Source organism: Hydra viridissima, unplaced genomic scaffold (genome assembly GCF_058129835.1).
Source record: "Hydra viridissima isolate aposymbiotic clone 2 unplaced genomic scaffold, HvirCarnegie_v1 scaffold_1, whole genome shotgun sequence".
Lineage (NCBI taxonomy): Eukaryota > Metazoa > Cnidaria > Hydrozoa > Anthoathecata > Hydridae > Hydra > Hydra viridissima.
This window is the reverse complement of record NW_028324300.1, coordinates 10,132,192-10,150,420: the sequence shown is the minus strand read 5'-3', so window position 1 is coordinate 10,150,420 and position 18,229 is coordinate 10,132,192. Positions and strand designations below refer to the sequence as shown.

The 18,229-nt window shown below is 31.0% G+C and overlaps 1 protein-coding gene across 5 annotated transcripts; it reads right to left on the bottom strand.

The window, feature by feature from the left end:
* Window positions 1-15,175: 15,175 nt before the first annotated feature.
* Window positions 15,176-17,573, bottom strand: LOC149893283 (uncharacterized). Of its 5 annotated transcripts, none has more exons than XR_016450778.1 (5): window positions 17,077-17,549; window positions 16,635-16,799; window positions 16,301-16,491; window positions 15,468-15,769; window positions 15,176-15,341 (listed from the first exon to the last, which is right to left on the bottom strand). XR_016450778.1 is itself a non-coding variant. In XM_090082049.1 (5 exons), exons 1-5 carry the CDS (start codon window positions 17,150-17,152, stop codon window positions 15,321-15,323), a joined length of 813 nt encoding a protein of 270 aa, XP_089938175.1. In that variant the 5' UTR covers window positions 17,153-17,510; the 3' UTR covers window positions 15,176-15,320. The 5 variants fall into 5 exon arrangements, 4 of the variants coding, with proteins under 4 accessions (XP_089938175.1, XP_089938190.1, XP_089938179.1 ...); XM_090082049.1 differs by having other exon boundaries at window positions 16,243-16,491; window positions 17,077-17,510; XM_090082064.1 differs by lacking the exons at window positions 15,176-15,341; window positions 15,468-15,769 and adding an exon at window positions 15,890-16,076 and having other exon boundaries at window positions 17,077-17,569.
* Window positions 17,574-18,229: the final 656 nt, after the last annotated feature.

Genomic DNA, 18,229 nt, shown 5'->3' with positions numbered 1-18,229 from the left:
GGAAGGGGAAAGAAACACCAGAGTAAGAATTATTTTAACGTGTGAAATGAAATCTGTAAGCATGATGACTGGTGAAGAAGTGACTCGGGAAGCAAGCTTTTCATCAAGATCAGAGATTGTTCTAGCAACTACAAATGTAAGAGAGCTCATGGGTGAAATGGAAGGAAAAGTCTTGGAAAATAGTGTCAAATACAATGCTTTAGGATCTAATTGTACTATATCTAAGATTTTAAGAATGGACATTAACTTTACTGATTACGAACCTATCAGCGGTTCTTCCTATATTGAGCTGCCTAAAGAGCTGAAAGACAAAAAGGCAATCATCAACATGGAAAACAAGGACGATCAATGCTTTAAATGGTCAGTCACTCGAGCGTTGAATTTAAAAAATAGAGACAACGAAAGAATTGATAAAGACTTGGTTCTAAAATCAGAAGAACTGAATTGGGAAGGAATGGAGTTTCCTGTCAAGCTTAATAAAATCAATAAGTTTGAGAAAAATAATCCAGACATTAGCATCAACGTCTTTGGGTATGAAAATAAAAAACTTTACCCTTTGAAAATATCTGACTTTGTAGATCGAAAGCACTGCATTGATTTGTTGCTTATTTCAAACGAAGACACTGACCATTACTGTCTCATTAAAAGTTTGAGTCGGTTATTATCTACACAAACATCAAATCATCAGCACAAAATGTATTATTGCAGAAATTGCTTACAAGGTTATGACCAGGAAGAAAAGCTTCAACAGCATCAACCTTATTGCTATGACAACGATGCAGTAAGAATCGAACTTCCTAAAGAAAGAACGACCGTTCATTTTAAAAACTATAACAAGTCTATGAGAGTTCCATACGTTGTATATGCAGACTTTGAAAGTTTCATCAAACCTCTTAACACTTGCACACCGAATTCGAAAGAGTCGTACACCAAACAATATCAAAAACACGTTCCAAGCTCCTTCTGCTATTATATCAAATGCTTTGACGATAGCCTTTACAAAGGAGAACCAGTCATGTACACAGCTGAAAGCGAAGAGGATGACGTAGCTCAAAAGTTTATAACCATGCTTGAAGCTGACCTTATAAAGATTCTCGACAAGATTGATATAGTAAAAAAGAAAGTGGTAACGGATGAGGATGAAAAGAATTTTGAGACTGCAACTCTATGTCATATTTGTGAATCAGATCTTAACAGTGACAAAGTATGGGATCACTGTCATTTAACTGGAAAGTATCGAGGAGCTGCTCATAACAAATGCAACTTGAATTATAAACTTCCAAAATTCATACCTATCGTCCTTCATAATTTGTCTGGCTATGACAGCCATTTGTTCATCAAGAAATTAGGTGGAAAGCTCAATTGCATACCCAACAATGAAGAAAAATATATCAGTTTCTCGAAAAAAATCAAAGTAAGAGAATTTATTAATAAGAAAGGTAAACTTCAGGAAGTATGGAAAGAATTGAGGTTTATCGATAGCTACAGGTTCATGAGTTTCAAGTTAGAAGATCTAGCTAAAAATCTAAACAACGACCAATGCAAAAACGTTGCTCAATATTACTCTGGAGAAAAGTTTGATTTATTAAGAAAAAAAGGTGTTTACCCTTATGACTGGGTGGACTCGATTGAAAAGTTCTCCGAAACGCAATTACCTCCTATTGAAGCATTCTATTCCAAACTGAATGATGAGGGGATAAGCTGTGAAGACTATGCACATGCGCAAAACGTTTGGAATGTATTTGGATGTAAAACGTTTAAAGATTACCAAGAACTGTACAACAAGTCAGACGTGCTGATACTTGCTGATATCTTTGAAAATTTCAGAGACGTGTGCCGTACCTATTACAAGCTTGATCCTGCTTGGTATTACACCTCACCTGGTTTGGGTTGGGATGCCATGTTAAAACTAACTGGAATTCGGTTAGAGCTTCTGTCTGATATTGATATGCTTAATATGATAGAAAAAGGGATACGTGGTGGAATTTGCATGATCAGCAAACGACATGGAACTGCTAATAACAAATACATGAGTGATTATGATCCTTCACAACCTTCTAAATTCATCCAATACTTAGACGCAAATAATTTATATGGATGGGCTATGTGTAAGCCTCTTCCTTTTAGAGGATTCAGATGGATGACTGAAGAGGAGCTCGCTAATTGGAAATCCATGCCTTGTATTCTCGAAGTGGACTTGGATTATCCCGAAAGCCTACACGATTTACACAACGACTATCCTTTAGCTCCTGAAAGACTAAAAATTAATAAAGTGGACAAGCTCGTTCCTAATTTAAACAACAAAGAAAAATACGTCATTCATCATGAAAACCTAAAACTCTATGAACGACTTGGATTGATCACTACTAAAATTCATCGAGGTGTCACCTTTGAAGAAGAACCCTTCATGAAACAATACATCGATCTCAACACTGGATTAAGATCAAAAGCTAAAAACGAGTTTGAAAAAGAATTTTTTAAACTCATGAATAACTCTGTCTTTGGAAAAACCATGGAGAATATTCGAAAGCATGTTGATATTAAACTAATCACCACAAGAAAAGAAGTCTTAAAATTGTCAAGAAAGTCTAATTATGATAGAAATACCATTTTTGATGAAAACCTTACTGCAGTTCATATGAAAAGAACAAAACTCTTTTACAACAAGCCTGTTTACTTAGGACTAAGCGTTCTAGACATAAGCAAAACTTTGATGTTTGATTTCCATTACAACTATATCAAACCTAAATACGGAGATCGCGCGAAACTACTCATGACTGACACTGACTCGCTCATCTATGAAATCGAAACGAAAGATTTTTATCAAGACATTTCTGGCGATCTTGAAACCAAATTTGACACGAGCAACTTTTCTAAAGACCATCCTGCTATTGAAAACGCTGGGTTTAAAGTAGGGTTAAATAATAAGATTATCGGTATGTTCAAAGACGAGGCTGGTGGAAAAAAAATTAAAGAGTTTGTTGGACTTCGTCCTAAGCTCTACTCTTACAAAACCTATGAAAAAGAAGAGAAAAGATGCAAAGGGGTTAAAAATAAAGTCGTTCAAAAACACATCACTCATCAAGATTATAAAGACTGCTTATTCAGTGGAAATGAAAAGCTTGCAGCCATGAACGTCATACGATCACATCAGCATAACATTTACACCGAAGAGATCAACAAAGTCGCTCTCAGCGCTAATGACGATAAAAGACACATCTTACAAGACAGCATTCACACGCTAGCCATCGGACACTACAAACTAAAACCCTGTTTTACATTTATGGATTATGATAAACTCTTTGGCTCAGAACACGAGGCAGAGGCAGATGCAAAAAGCTTGATCGCAGAGTGCAGAAAGATTATCGAGGAAAACAAAGAAATTTCAGGTAAGTCAAAAAGCTTGATCGCAGAGTGCAGAAAGATTATCGAGGACACAAAAAGGTAAGTCAACAAAAATAATTGCAGAAAATTAAAAACACGACGTCATCTTGAATTCATTAAGTATTAAAAAAATGTCAATGCGCCATAATTCACAATTCATGATTGCAGAAAATCAGGATGCAGAATTATAAAAATGTCAATGCGCCAGAATTCACAATTCATGATTGCAGAATTATAAAAATGTCAATGCGGTATTAAGAAAATGTCAATGCGGTATTAAGAAAATGTCAATGCGCCAGAATCGGCAAGTCATAGTAGTGATGCATTTGAATAATATATAAGTTTTTGTAATGAGTTATGAGACACTGTTAAGTAAAATAGTTATTTCATGTTATTTTGATATTGATTTGGCTTTCATGTTTCAGATTGTTTCGATTTCGGCTTCACTCAAACTTCGGTTTCGGTTTTGGTTACGGTTTTAATTACGGTTCTACTGAACCAAAATTAACTAGCTAATTGTAATAAAAACGTTTTTAAAAACTCTCTGGGAAAAAGTTTTTGGGATACTCTTTAAATTACTTAGATGTACATAATTAGGCTCTTAAAATAAATTTTTTTTTATAAGGAAAGATATTAAAATTTTAGTTTGAATTAGTATTAAATTTGTAATTGAACAACATTTTGAAGAATGCCAAGGTCAAGGAGCAAAATTTGGAATCACTTTGATGAAGAGGTCAGTACTACACCAGATGAAGAGCGACTTGTTACTGCAAAATGCAAGTATTGTTTTGCAATTTGCAAGTTGGCGGACAGGAACACATCTGGGATGAGATTTTTTAAGACCAATCCACACCAATTTATTTTTGGGTTATCTTAGTAGGTAACCATATTGATATGTAACGAGAAATACCAATAATTTTTTATTTTAATTTTAGGTTGCCGTTGTTGTACAAAAATGTGAAAATCTGTGTGGATGACATTCTAAAGGAGGAATTGCCAAAGACCACTGGATTTGCAATCTCAACTGACCTCTGGCAAAGTAGAAACAATGATGCATACCAAGCCAGTACATTGCACTATGTGAGTGAAGACTTCCGATTAAGGATGTTTGTGATTGGAGTTTCTCCGTTTTCCGGACGACATATAGCTGAAGCCATTGCTCTTCGTCTGGATAAGTATGTTTTAGTATTTAATTTTTATTAGGTTAAAATTTCTGTAAATTAAGTTAATCGTTTGAATTATTTAGATAAGCAAAATCCGCCATTTAGTTTAAAATTAATGTCACAAATTAATACTTTTGTTTATATCTAAAATAACAACAAAAGTATTAGTTTATATTTTAAAACATCAAAAAGCAAACAACTAATTTTACTTTGCTTTTCAGGAATGTCTCAGAGTTGGCCGGAAATAATGGAGTTTCGTCCGTTGTGTGTGTCCATGATTCAGCCGCTAATATGAAGGCGGCAATTAACAAGTGCAATTTTGTAGATGCATCTCTTTTGTGTGCTGATCATCTTTTGAATTTGGCAATTGAAGCAACTGTCAAAGAAACAAAAGGTTTTGACAGTTTGGATCTTCACGAAGCAATCCAAAGAGCAACTGAATTAAGTTCAAGATGCCACAAGTCATCTTTGTCTGAGCAAAGAATTAAAAAAGAGGTAACTAGTTTAACATCTTTTTTCGCTTTTATAGTAATTTAGTTTATAGTTTAATACAATACAAGCGCAATATAAACTTCTTAGTACACTTTGTGTGAGAAAGTTTTTCAACTGATAAAATGTTAACATTTAAAAAGTAAAAACATAACATAGTTAATATCAGTTTTTTATTATAGTAAATAGTACTAAGCAACTTTTATGTTATGTTTCTTATAATTCTATTTTAATTTTTAGCTAAAGCTGTTGCTTGATGACAGTGATGTTGTTAGCAAGGATAAGTTGAAATTTGTGAAAATCATCACTCCTGTGAAAACACGCTGGAATTCAACTTTTATGATGTTGGAAAGCATTGTAAAAATGCGTTGTATCCTCAGCTCCATTAGAGACATTCCTGGAAAAGATGACACCAAACTAGCTCCAGTCATTCCTTCAGAAGATGAATTCAATCTTTATGACGAAATTTTGCCTATTCTGAGGAGAGTTGCTGAGATTTCAGAATGTTTCTCTGCAGACGAAAAAGTAAGCATTCACCTCGTTATCTCAAACATTTACACATTGAGGCACAAATGCCTGGATTTCATCAAGGCTAGTGCAGCATCACCAACAGCACAAATGCTTCACCAAAAGCTGGTGGAAAACTTGGATGTTCGTTTTCCGGACATTGGTTGTCAAAACCTTTTTTACTCTGTTGCCAACTTGCTTAATCCCTTGTACAAGGAAAGAGCTCTGAAAAAACTGGGTGGATTTGATGAAGCCTATGAGGCACTGATTACTCAATCCAATGCTTATCAGGAATGGATTGCTGCAACAACATTATTTGATGAACGGTTACATGCTGAAATCCAAGGTCATGTTTCGGAAGATGATCCTTTCTATAATGTTGGAATGGAAGAAGCTCCTGCACTTATGACTTCTTATTCTGGTCCGGCTCCACCTCCAAAGTCGGACATTGTCACTGAATGGGAAATATTTCAAAAACTCCCAGGGGTTGTTGGTGTGGACGTGCTGGAATTTTGGAGAGCAAATAAATACAAATTTCCTCTCCTTGCTCAAGCTGCTAAAAAATGGCTATGTGTACCTGCTTCCTCAGCATCTTCAGAAAGAGCTTTTAGTGCCGGTGGTGGAATTGTCTCTTATAAAAGAACAAAATTGCAGCCTGAACAAGTTGAAAAATTGTTGTACATTCAGCAAAACTACCCTAAGGTCCAGATCAAAAGATGGCTTCTAACCAGTCGGGATGAAAAAGAAGAATTGTTTGAAGAGGCTTCTACCAATAACTCTCAGAATTCAGCTGCTTCAAGTCAGGGACTTCCTACTTCAACTCTTACATCAGCAGTTGAAATGGATGACTAACTTAAATTGGTTCATTGCCTTAGTGGCGTCATTGGTTTATTTTACTGCTTAAAGCTTATAAAATTTGCCATATAGTGATTTGGTGATTTCAATAAACCTTGACTTTGAGATTAAATTTTAATCTTTTTCTTATATTAAGTCACAGGCACAAACCTTAACGTGTTAAACATGTCACGTCAACAATTTATCAAGTAGAAAATTATTTTTTGTTTTTAGCTGTTTTTTGCTTCAACTTAAGTCTTGAATAAATTAAAAAATCAAAATTACAAATAAAGTTTTGTTTATTTCTTTTTTTTACATTAAATAGTGCACTTGTCAGCAATTTTATGACAGTACTTAGGTTTTTAAAAAAATTATTTTTTTAGTCGGAAAAAATAATATCGTAATGAATCGATAAGTATCGTTATCGTTTGAGTTACGATATGAGTTACGATATTTAGGTAATTGACCGATAAATATCGTAATGAATCGATAAATATCGAAACTTTATCGTGCAACCTTTTTGGGTACGATATTATCGTAATATAAAAAAACTTACGATACGCACATTCCGATACCTTATCGTATCGTATCGTAATACGATATGTTTCGATACGCAGACCCTTACGAATTAGCGCTGATGAGAAGGAATCTTTTCACAACTCAAGTGTACTAAGGCGGGAAACCAGTCTTTTTCTAAAAAAAAAAGCCGATAGCTTTAGTTAAATTCGATTGGTTGTTTCGTTAATAGTTTCGCTAGGTTCAAAAGAAACTCTGACCACCCTGGTTATGAAGGCCAGTTACTGAAATGTGTTATTGACAATAACAGCAAGCAACTTTGAATTAGATTTTTTTAATAATTCTTTTTTTTTTTTAAACAGTCAAACAGTGATTTCTAGAATTTCATTCTAGAAATACTTGATATAACATTTGTTGATAAGAAATATTCTTGTCTGAAATTTTTTTTATATTATAAACTATATTCATTTATTTACAGTTTCATAAAATATCATAAGTTTACAAAAAATTAATCAGAAGTATAAATGTTATTTTGCAAGTACTAAATAAAAAAATCTCAACAGTATTTAGAAGATAAAATAATAAACCACCATAAAGTAATTTTTTTTAAAGGAAATTTTTTCATGTCTGTATGTTTGTGTTATTTCAATGGGAGATTAACGTTAAATGGGATTTTCTTTTGTTTCAGTAAAGATATATTTCTTATTTAAATTAAAAAAGCTTGTTATTATTGTGTGTATTTCCGATATTTGGCCAATCATTTTAAACAAAAACAACAAAGCAAACCTGTGGGTTTAAGAACTAAAATATGAAGAGGTTTTTATGTGTTTTAAATTTAAAACAATTAGAAAAAATGCCTCTAACTATGTGTTTTCTACTCCATATTTTATACAAATCAGGAAAAAAAAAGCACTCTCTTTGCAGACAAAGCACACACAAATGTGAAGTCTAACAAACATAGAATCCCATATCCATTAGTCACATGATATTGTTACTAAAATTAGTTATTTGATGTTACTTTGAATCTTTTAAAAGCATAAAAACCACAAAAAGCTGCTTTATTTTAGCCGTTTTTTCGAAGGCGAGATTCCTACTTTAAGAACTATATCTTTGCACAGATAAAAGATATCTTGCTTCTATTTTTTTTGCCTGAAAGATACATGTCAAGGCTTCATTCTATTAAATTTTAAAACTTTCTTAGTCGATAATAAGCTTAGAATAAAAACGCAAAGCATCCGTTGTCTCTTTTTAAAGAGGCTTTTAGTGCCATACTTTAGGTCCCTGTACACAAACCACAAGTGTTAGAAAGCTGAGTTTTTGTCAGGTTATAGCCAACACATATATGTTAAGAGTTTTTGATTTTTTTTTAAAAACTCCATAGCCAAAAAGTGAAAAAAAAAAACAAAATAGATTTACAACGGGGCTCTAAGTGCGTTCAGTAGCGCAAAGTGCTATAGGGGAACCTGTTGTACCTCTGACCACTTTTTGTTTCCGGGCGTTTTTTTGCTCGACGGTTGAATCAATTTATACCATTCAAAGTTAATGTTATTCTCTTATATTTTGCGCAAAAATTATACTTTTGACTTTTTTCTCATTCAACCAATAAGTATCATTTTTGAGCGTTTTTAAAAAAGTACTCAAATAGTCAATGGTACAACATGTACGTTGTACCTTTGACCGAGGTGTGTTGTTCCTTTGACCGTAATGTTATTAATAAGTTCTTATGAATTATTTGGACTTTTAATAAGTAATCATGACATATTACAGCTTTGCTATATGTTATAAAGAAATTTCTAGCCAACCACATGTCAATAAATGCTTATATAAAACCATTTTGTAAGAAATTAAAGACACAGCCGCAGCAAGTTATAACCAAAAAACATTTTTTGATGGTCTAAAGTAAAATTTTGTTTCTTGTCGCTTTTATATTACAATCCCAAGTAAAACGTTTTGTTGTAATTCAATTTATTAATTTTGCTTTGAAAAATAACTACTAACTGCAGCATTACATAAGTCTCCCTTAGTTTGGATTTTTTGATACATTTTGTTTTGTATCTAGTCTTGTACAAAGGGTCATTCATTGTCCTTGTACTTAGGGCCGTGTTTTAAAGTAACACCTACGGTCATAATCCTTATGATTTTGCTTTTTTGTTTTTTTGTAGTAAATAAAAGAAAATGACATCAATTATCAGTACTATTTCGATTTAGTCACATTTTTTTCAGTTGGATGCTATTTACATGGGACGGTTCGGGTTAAGATTGGAAACTTCAAATGTGATTGAATTGTACAAAATGTTTTTAATTAAGTTGTTACTCTCTTTTAGATAATTTAAGAGCAAAAATATATTTCTATAACTTGCTATACTTGCAATTAGAAATGAACTCATTGTACCTAAGTTTACCGATTTTAAAACCCTTTTACTTGGCGGAGTTTTATATTTTAAGTAATTATGTCGATATCAATAGGAAGTAATTTGTATGATATGATCATACAAAAAATCTGGCCCTAAGTAGATTAATATCCCCTAAATAGGTTTTTAACTTAGAAACCTCTTAAAACCCAACCAAAACTATTTTTAGTTGTCAGATTCATTTAGATTTGACCATAATGCTTTTTAGAGGAAATCTTTTAATGCAGACAATGAAAAATATGAAAATAAAATATATTATATTAAAAAACATTACTGTACAGTAAAAGATGTCAGATCAACATCAAACATAAGATACTGGCGTCTAGATGATCCATGACCAACACTTGGTGATGGAACTTTCATTATAATATCTTCAAGTTCTACATCATAAACATTGTCATCTTCTCGTATAAATTTATTGTCTCCTGATTTCTTAAGATACTTAACTTTGTAAACTAAACCAACAACTTCAATAACTTCTGCCACATAATGTCTAGAGTATTTCTTTTCACTTAACTTGACAAGTAAGAAACTTCCTGAAACAATTTCACTATTTTCTGATTCATTGTCAAGTATATTTATTCCAAAATCAATTTCATCAAAACTTTCATTAGTTAAACTTGTGTCAGAATGTTGATTAAAAATAATCTGTTTTGCCATGGATTTTATTTGTCTTGAAAAAGGTTTTTGACATTGTTCATTATTAGATTTTGAATGTAAAATAACTTTCATTTCAGGTGTATCAGTTAAAATGCGTGATTTTCCCTTACGTCTTTTTGAAATAGCTGCCTTTCTTAATTTGGCTTTTGGGTGAGGTCGTATTATTTCAGGTGAAACAATTTCCAATGTTGATGGTAAATTGCCAGGAGTGGTTTCAACCTCATTGCTATCATTAGAAATGCAAGTTTCAGTATCCACTATTGGCCTATCAGTAACAGTTGCAGCTAAGAAGTCAATATCAGTAAAAATATTTTCATTAAAGGGAAAAAACCCAGTACATTTAAAACTGTTAACAATATTAATCGGTACAAAAGCATGAGGATAAGCTTGACCAACAAGGTAAGATATATCATAAATTGTAACTGGTTTACCAGCATTTCCTGGTGATATCATCCAATTATTCATGGCATTATTATAAAATATTTTAAATGGACCAAAAACACCACGATCAAGGGGTTGCATTTTGTGGGTTGTGTGAGGATGAAATGTCATTAAAATTATGCCCGATCTTTTAGCTAATTCAATAATAGAAATGTTAACATGACTTTCATGGTTATCCATTAACAAAAGAACTGGTTTTTCTACCGAAGGTCGTACATTACTAATAAAATGCTCAAGAAACTGCAGAAAAATGACTTCATTTGACCATCCAGACTTATTAGCTGCTCCTACACTTCCAGGAGGAGCACCATTCAACATGTAGTCCTTAAATTTTGCACGCGGAAATACAAGTAATGGTGGAATGCTACTTCCAGTAGCATTAATGGCTGCAATCATTGTTACATTATTGCCTCGTTCTGCACTAGTCATACTTCCTATTTGCTTTTTGCCCTTTGGGGCTAGGATTTTTGGTGGTACATGAACTGTGGTAATTCCTGTTTCATCGCAATTCCAAATGTTTGATGGCTCAAAATGATAACGTTCTAAAACATTTCTATAATTTTTAAACACAATTCTTACAGTTTCTTTATTGAATGCAGAAGATCTACCAAGACTTGTTGGCTGCGGTTTACGTAGGGATAACTTATCATTATATCTTTTCCGAAAATCTCATAGCCATTGTTCACCAGCACATTTATTCTTTATCCATGAAGTTTCAATTTTTTTATGGTTTGCTAAAGCATACTCATATGCAAAGAATCTGATTTGCTTTAATGTAAGCCCATAATGCATATTTGCAGCATCTGCCAAGTATTTTACCAAAATTAATTCTTCTTTTGTTGAGAATACTTTTTTTGGTTTCTTATGTGAATATGAATACTGGGTTCTTCCAGATTTTTTAAACTGCTTTAACTGATATATCAAAGTTGATTTTTTAATGTTGCAATGTCTTGCTGCTTTACTTAGACTCATTTTTTGTTGAAGAACAAAATTCACTGCATCAAACATATCCTTCTCGCAAATCTTCTTACGAAAAACACCAACCTTACTCCTTGGCATTTTAAGATTAAAACATATTAACAGAAATGATTATATATTTATTTGTTCTTACTTCCTTATTGCTGTACAGAAATCAAGTACAACTATATAATCAACTTAATTATCAAGCTGCTACAGCTGCCAACTAACTTAATTATTAAAACTGATTATCAAGCATTATAAGTACATAAAAATATACATTCCAATAATGGATTGTGTGTCAAGTGTAAAATTTACTCTTATTTATCAATAAATTAAATAAAACAATGCATAAGATATAGAAATATATAAAAATATAATTTGTTAATATTATTTTATCACTTATATTATATTTAAAACTTTCAAAATACCAGCAAGAAAGTAATAGTACGCTTTTCGCTGATTTTTACATGCAAGAGTACAGCTGTCTGATAAATTTGATGAAAAATTTCATAAAAGTGTCCTCTTTAAGTTCGCAAAAAATTAAAGCGCAGTACAAACCAGTCAAAGGTACAACGTCCTACGCTGGTCAAAGGTACATGAGATGGGTTTCTTCAACAATTATCATCTCAAACCCCATTTAGGGTTAGAAATAATTATTTAAACTTTTCCATAATAAAAAAAAGATGTTGGTTAATGTAAGTAATATCATAAATTAGCCAAACAACTATTTATGACAGTTTTGTTATTAAAATAAGATAAACATAAATATTTACTTTTTAAGAGCTAAAACTAATAATTTCTTGTGGATCAACACAATCTTCCCCAACCATGATATTTTAAGGTAAAAAGAGTCGTCATGGACTAATATTTCAAATGGCACTTCAATTTTTTGCAAAATGATAATAGTCGGCCAATATGACAGAGTGACTAAAGGTACAACGTGGTCAAAGGAACAACAGGTTCCCCTACAACTTTAAATGTGTTTTTCTCCTTTGGCTATAGAGATTAGATTTTAATTTTTACATCTGGTGATACCGGAGACCTTGCAGACTAATGCCCCATCGGTCGTTTTTTTGGTCCTCAAAATTAAGGTTGGGACCATTTTTGGATAGGTGTGTTACTTTTTAATCAACATATAAAAAATAGTGTTTTTACCCTATTTATACAATTTTAATCGGTTAAAAATAGATAACTTGGTTTTAAATGATCATCATAGATGTGCTATATATGGCACATTTATGGTAATTTGTCACCACAACCACGCATAATTATAGGATCGGCATGTCCAAGTTACAAAAATAATTTTAACGTAAATTTCTTCTGATCAAGAGGTTAATCACCAACTGGGGCCAATGCTATAAACAATTCGAAGTTTTTTTCGAGAAAAAAAATCTTTCGTAAAAACGAAATTTTTCACGTACGAAAAAAAGTTCGTAATCTCGAAGAATTTATCGCTGTTTGTATTTTTTTCGGCCATTGCTATAAAGCATAAAACGCATACGTCACTAAAATTCACGAACTTTTTTTATCCGCAATATATTGTGGTAATATAATAGTAATTTTTATTGTAAATTTTATTTAGTAGGCCTACTTAATAAATTTTATTAGTCATTAAGTATGCTGTGCTGTCTATTCTATTTATATGAATATTTTTACATTCTAGTATTTGGTGTTTAAAAAAATTGTTTAAAATTAAAGTAGAAACATGGATTTAATTTTTTCGGATGAAGACTTACATTTCGAAGTTGATGAAAATGAGCTTCGCCACCGATTGCCTCGAGAGGTTGGTGTTTAAAACATTACTTAAAATTAATAAATTTTGATGTTTTTTTTTAATGATTTTTTATCGAACAAAATCAGAAATCATACTAAATATGCGCAGAAATTATATTTTTGTTTTGTTTTTCAATTTCATTTTAGTTTAATGGTCGCTTTTTTAACGAAGATGTTTCTGACAACGTTTTTCGAGAACAGTATCGAGTACCAAGAGCTGTATTAGATTTTTTAGAAACTAGGCTTAAAGATGATTTGCAACATTATACTAAGCGAAATAAAAGCATTTCAGTACGTTTCCAGATAATGGTATTTCTTCATTTTATTAGCACAAATGTTTTTTTTCATGTTCTCAGAGACTGTCATGGAATCTCTACCAACACAATTTATCGTATTATACACAGTGTAGGAGAAGCTATTTTCAATGTTAGTGTATTAAGTTAATAAAACTATTGAAAGTTTTACAATGTCATATAAAGTTGCTTATTATTTTTATTTTAGTGTGAAAATTAAAAACTAAGTTTAGTAAAGAGAAAAATTGTTATCTTATAAGATTAGATTCGACAAGAGATCATAAAATGGCCGAATGATTGCTCCACTCTTCCACAAAAGTTTATGGAAATCGGAGGTTTTCCGTGCGTATGTGGTGTTCTGGATGGGTCTCATATACTCCTTTCTAACCCTCCTCAAGCAGATGAAGATTCTCTAATCAATCGCCATCATGTCCATAGCATAAATGCAATGGCAGTATGTGGACCCGACACGTCCATATTTTATGCATCGACCAACAGTCCAGGAAGGTGGCATGATGCACATGTAAGCCTGTCACTAAGTTATATTTTACAACTGTTAGTTCACTAATGCTGGGTATTCAACTAGTACGTGACATTCTTCGGTATGTTCATATTGAACATACTATTTGAACTATTATGATTGCTAATTAAAATGTAACTTAGACTAACTAATATAATGTATTATAATGTAACTTACAGTAAATTTAAGTATTGTGATTTTACTACTATTAGGTTCTAAGAAATTGTAACCTATGGAACAAGTTTGAAATTGGAGAGCTTCCATTTAATGGAGCTGTAATTTTGGCTGACTCTGCGTACCCATGTCGAGAATGGTTAATTCCACCTTTTCCTGGTGATCCAGACGGAGCTCAAAAACGTTTCAACAAAGCACAGAGAAAAACTAGAAACATAATTGAGCGATGTTTTGGCATTGTCAAAAACAGGTTTTATGCTTTGAAAACTGGAATTCGTTTGCATAAGGTCGAAGATGCCTCTAAGCTTATCATGTGTGGATTTGTTATCCATAACTTGTGTATTCAACATGGAGACAACGGTAATGACTTTGAAGAACGCGAAGAAGAACAAGCTGATGAAAATCTAGCTCAAGAAAATCAGAATGATGGAGCTTTGAATAGACGATTACAGCTACTTAACTACTTTACTTAAAAGTATTGTTTAAAAATTCATATACAATTTGCTCTAGAGCATAGGATCTATCAAAATAGTTTGGACATGGATCATAGATTTGTGCCTAAATTAGTTGAATTAAAATTGGAAAAAAATTCACACAATGACTTTTTAATAAATGCAAGAAATTTTTATAAAATATTAGACCATAAAAATATATGTTTATATCTGTTTTTATATAGTATGTGTATTTTGTTTTTTTATAGAACACGCTTAAAAAAAAATTAGGAGATTTGTTAGCTTTTGTTGTTAGGAGCAATTCTTATTAAGAGTATTTTAAAAAGGTAAAAAATGCTTAATAGCATAAAATTAAGATATGATCGTATTAATATTAAACTAGATTACAAAATAAATTTAAAATATGAAAGATATTGTTTTGTTTAAATTTTAAAATCAACCACTAGCCAATGCAATACCTTATATATAGTTATATATAGTTGTGATGCTTGTATCTATTTCACATCGCAACAGCATTGGTCTTAATGTTTGTGTGAAGTTTTACAGAACTTATTACTGTAAGGTAATGGTGATAAAAAAAATGAAATAACAAGAACAATTTCAGGTTGAAGTTATATTTTTATTGTTACTAAAAAATGTAATTGGTCATGGCTTTACAGTTAAATACCTTCAAGGTGAATGTTTAAATATAGTTATACAACATTTTTCGAAATTTAACATAAAATTATGATGTAGCTCTTCTCTTAATGCTCAAGAATTTCCTCCTAAAACAAAAAAAATTTGTTAATGATAAAGTTATACTAAATACAAGCTACAAGTTATACTAAATACAAAAAATTTGTTAATGATAAAGTCATACTAAATATTATTACAAATTAATTTTAAAATACCGTTTCTGTATTTACAAAATGTTGCTGGTTTGAAGGTTGCAATTTCTCATTCATTAGCTTTGTTGCTGTTGTGTAATATATTGTTAAAGCCTTTTCTTTTCGAATTTGCTGTTGTCTGAGAGCAACGTCCAATTTCAGAAGTTTTACTCTTAATTCTTGTTCTTTTTTTAATCTTTCTTTTTCTAACCGTAAAACACTTACTTTCAATTTTTTAAAACTTCCATCTACCAGGAGACTTTCTCTAGCTTGTTTTCTTTTTAATTTTTTTAATGCCCCCCTTGATGGTTTATTTTGAATTGAATCTAAAATTTAATTCTAGGTGTCAAAACAAGATCAGTTAACTAAAATAATAAGAAAGGTGGTTTAGATTCCTTTAAAAATAAGAAGTTTTTAATGGTTTTGGAAATACTAGTTGTGTAAAAATTAAGCACAAATTGATGTTGTCTGTTATATAATTATAAGTCTAAAACCTACAATTAACTAAATTAAACAACTGAGATTTAAAAAAAATTAATTTATAAATTGCATTAGCTTGAAGTATCTGACAACTGTCACTAACAAGAGTGGTATTGTCTAAATTAGGGGAGGACATACAATCAAATCTTGCATCTAATATAAACAATCAATTAACTCTATAAACTATAGAAATAGAATATATATATATATATATATATATATATATATATATATATATATATATATATATATATATATATATATATATATATATGTATTTTATAACACAACTAGTCTTAACCAACAAAGAAAAATATACCAGACATAGACGAAATAAAAGAAGCTGTATCAGAAGATTGTTTCAAAGTAAAGTTTACTTCTTTACTTGATGAAGAAAGGGTGGCAGTGGGAGTGGAAAGTTGGTTGGGAGTGGATGACAATGCATCATCTGTTGTACAAAAAGAGATATTAAAATCAGGAACATCGATTCCAGATACATTTATTGACTTCCTGTCAATAATGTCTAAAACAACATTATCTAATTCTGTTAGTTGTCTCCCTGCAGCACCTTAAAAAAAAAAAATTATATATATATATTTGTATATATAATATATATATACAAAAATATTTAATTATATATATATATATATATATATATACATATACACACACAGACATATATAAATATATATATATATAACAAAACTATACCTGTTTTTAGACTCTTAGCAAAATTTTGCATTGTAGCTCTTTGCAAATAATCCCACTCTCTACTATGTAGCTGATTGATATCTTCAATTTTTGCCCCTAAACTATTTAAATGTGACATTATGTCTTCCCAAATTCTATTTCTATGCCTCATAGTAATAGATGGACCTAAAAGTAGATGAAATAAATAATCAATATATAGTATAATATAGTCTTATATAGTAAAATACTAAATATTCTATAATAATATATTATTTTATAATAGGAATCATACCTAAAAAAGCTTACCTATATATACATATATATATATATATATATATATATATATATATATATATATATATATATATATATATATATATATATATATATATATATATATATATATAAAATATAATGCAATTATACATATTTTTATTTAAATAGTTTGCTAATTAAAACATACCAAGCTTCCCAAGAAGAACCTCTTTGTTTTCTCTAATCTTTATTGCTAGTATCATTTTAAGTTCTTTAGACAGCATTTTATTTTGTTGTGCATTTGTGTATTATTTTTTTGTGTATTTGTGTATTATATGGCATATTTGTTGACTATTTATACTTTTCTTTAGTCAAACATTATGAAAAATTTGTTTAACCAAAATTACTATCGAAAACCTAACAAGGAAAAACAACAAGGAACTGAATAATCGATTAAATGCAGATTTTAAGTAATTAGTTTATTATGGAGTTACCAAAATCCTTTTCAGTTTTATCTATAAAATATCTACATAAAAACACAAACAAAGAATGTTCAATGATTTTGAAACGCTAACGTTGTTCCAGCAATGGCCGCCAAAAATCACGAAGAAAATATCTAAAATTGAGATCAAAAATCTATCTGAAGTTTTTTTTCGAAAAAACGCATTTTTTATCTGAAAAGGCGATTCCCTTGTTCGTTTATAGCATTGGATTTAAAAACGAAGTTTTTATCTTAAAAACGGAATTTTTTGAATGTTTATAGCAATGGACTTTTTTTTTCTTCGCTTTTTACGGTAAAAACTTCGTGTTTTACGGAAAAAACTTCGTTTTTTATGTTTATAGCATTGGCCCCTGATGGGTGACGAATATTCACAAACTCGGTGGAGAAGTTTCGAAAAACCTGGATCCTTGATTACGGCAGACGGACTGAAAGATTATTAAAAAATCCAGATGGTCTTCCGAATTATGTTGTGCCACCCTCATTGCCGATAAAAAATAGCTAAGAGCTCATGCAATATGCTCCACGAATACGTGCTATGGTGTCCGAAAACATGTTAGCAAAAGAAGGGCTAAAAAAAACAGAGTTTGATATACATTTATCAGAAAGAGTGGATAACCCTAAAGACAGGGTATTTGACCACGTTATGATTAATTGAGATATTCGTGGATATTACGACCGGTGGTAAAATTACGTGTTACAACACACAATTAGGAGAATATCGTGTTCTGTTCAGGGAAAAATCAGAAAATTCTTTAGCATTAAATGATGTTGATGGAAAACTAATAATTTTAGTTGACTATCTGCAAAACAGTTTTTCTTACTTGTTAACATATTTTCAAATTGTATTTTATTTACTTTT

What these genes read in the sequence shown, in the direction of transcription:
- LOC149893283 (XM_090082049.1), bottom strand. Translation starts at nt 17,152, where the DNA reads ATGCTGTCTAAAGAACTTAAAATGATACTAGCAATAAAGATTAGAGAA. An exon ending in GGTTCTTCTTGGGAAGCTTG is followed by an intron (nt 16,800 to 17,076) that starts GTATGTTTTAAT and finishes ATCTACTTTTAG; the next exon opens with GTCCATCTATTACTATGAGG. An exon ending in ATTTTGTAAATACAGAAACG is followed by an intron (nt 15,342 to 15,467) that starts GTATTTTAAAAT and finishes TTTTTGTTTTAG; the next exon opens with GAGGAAATTCTTGAGCATTA.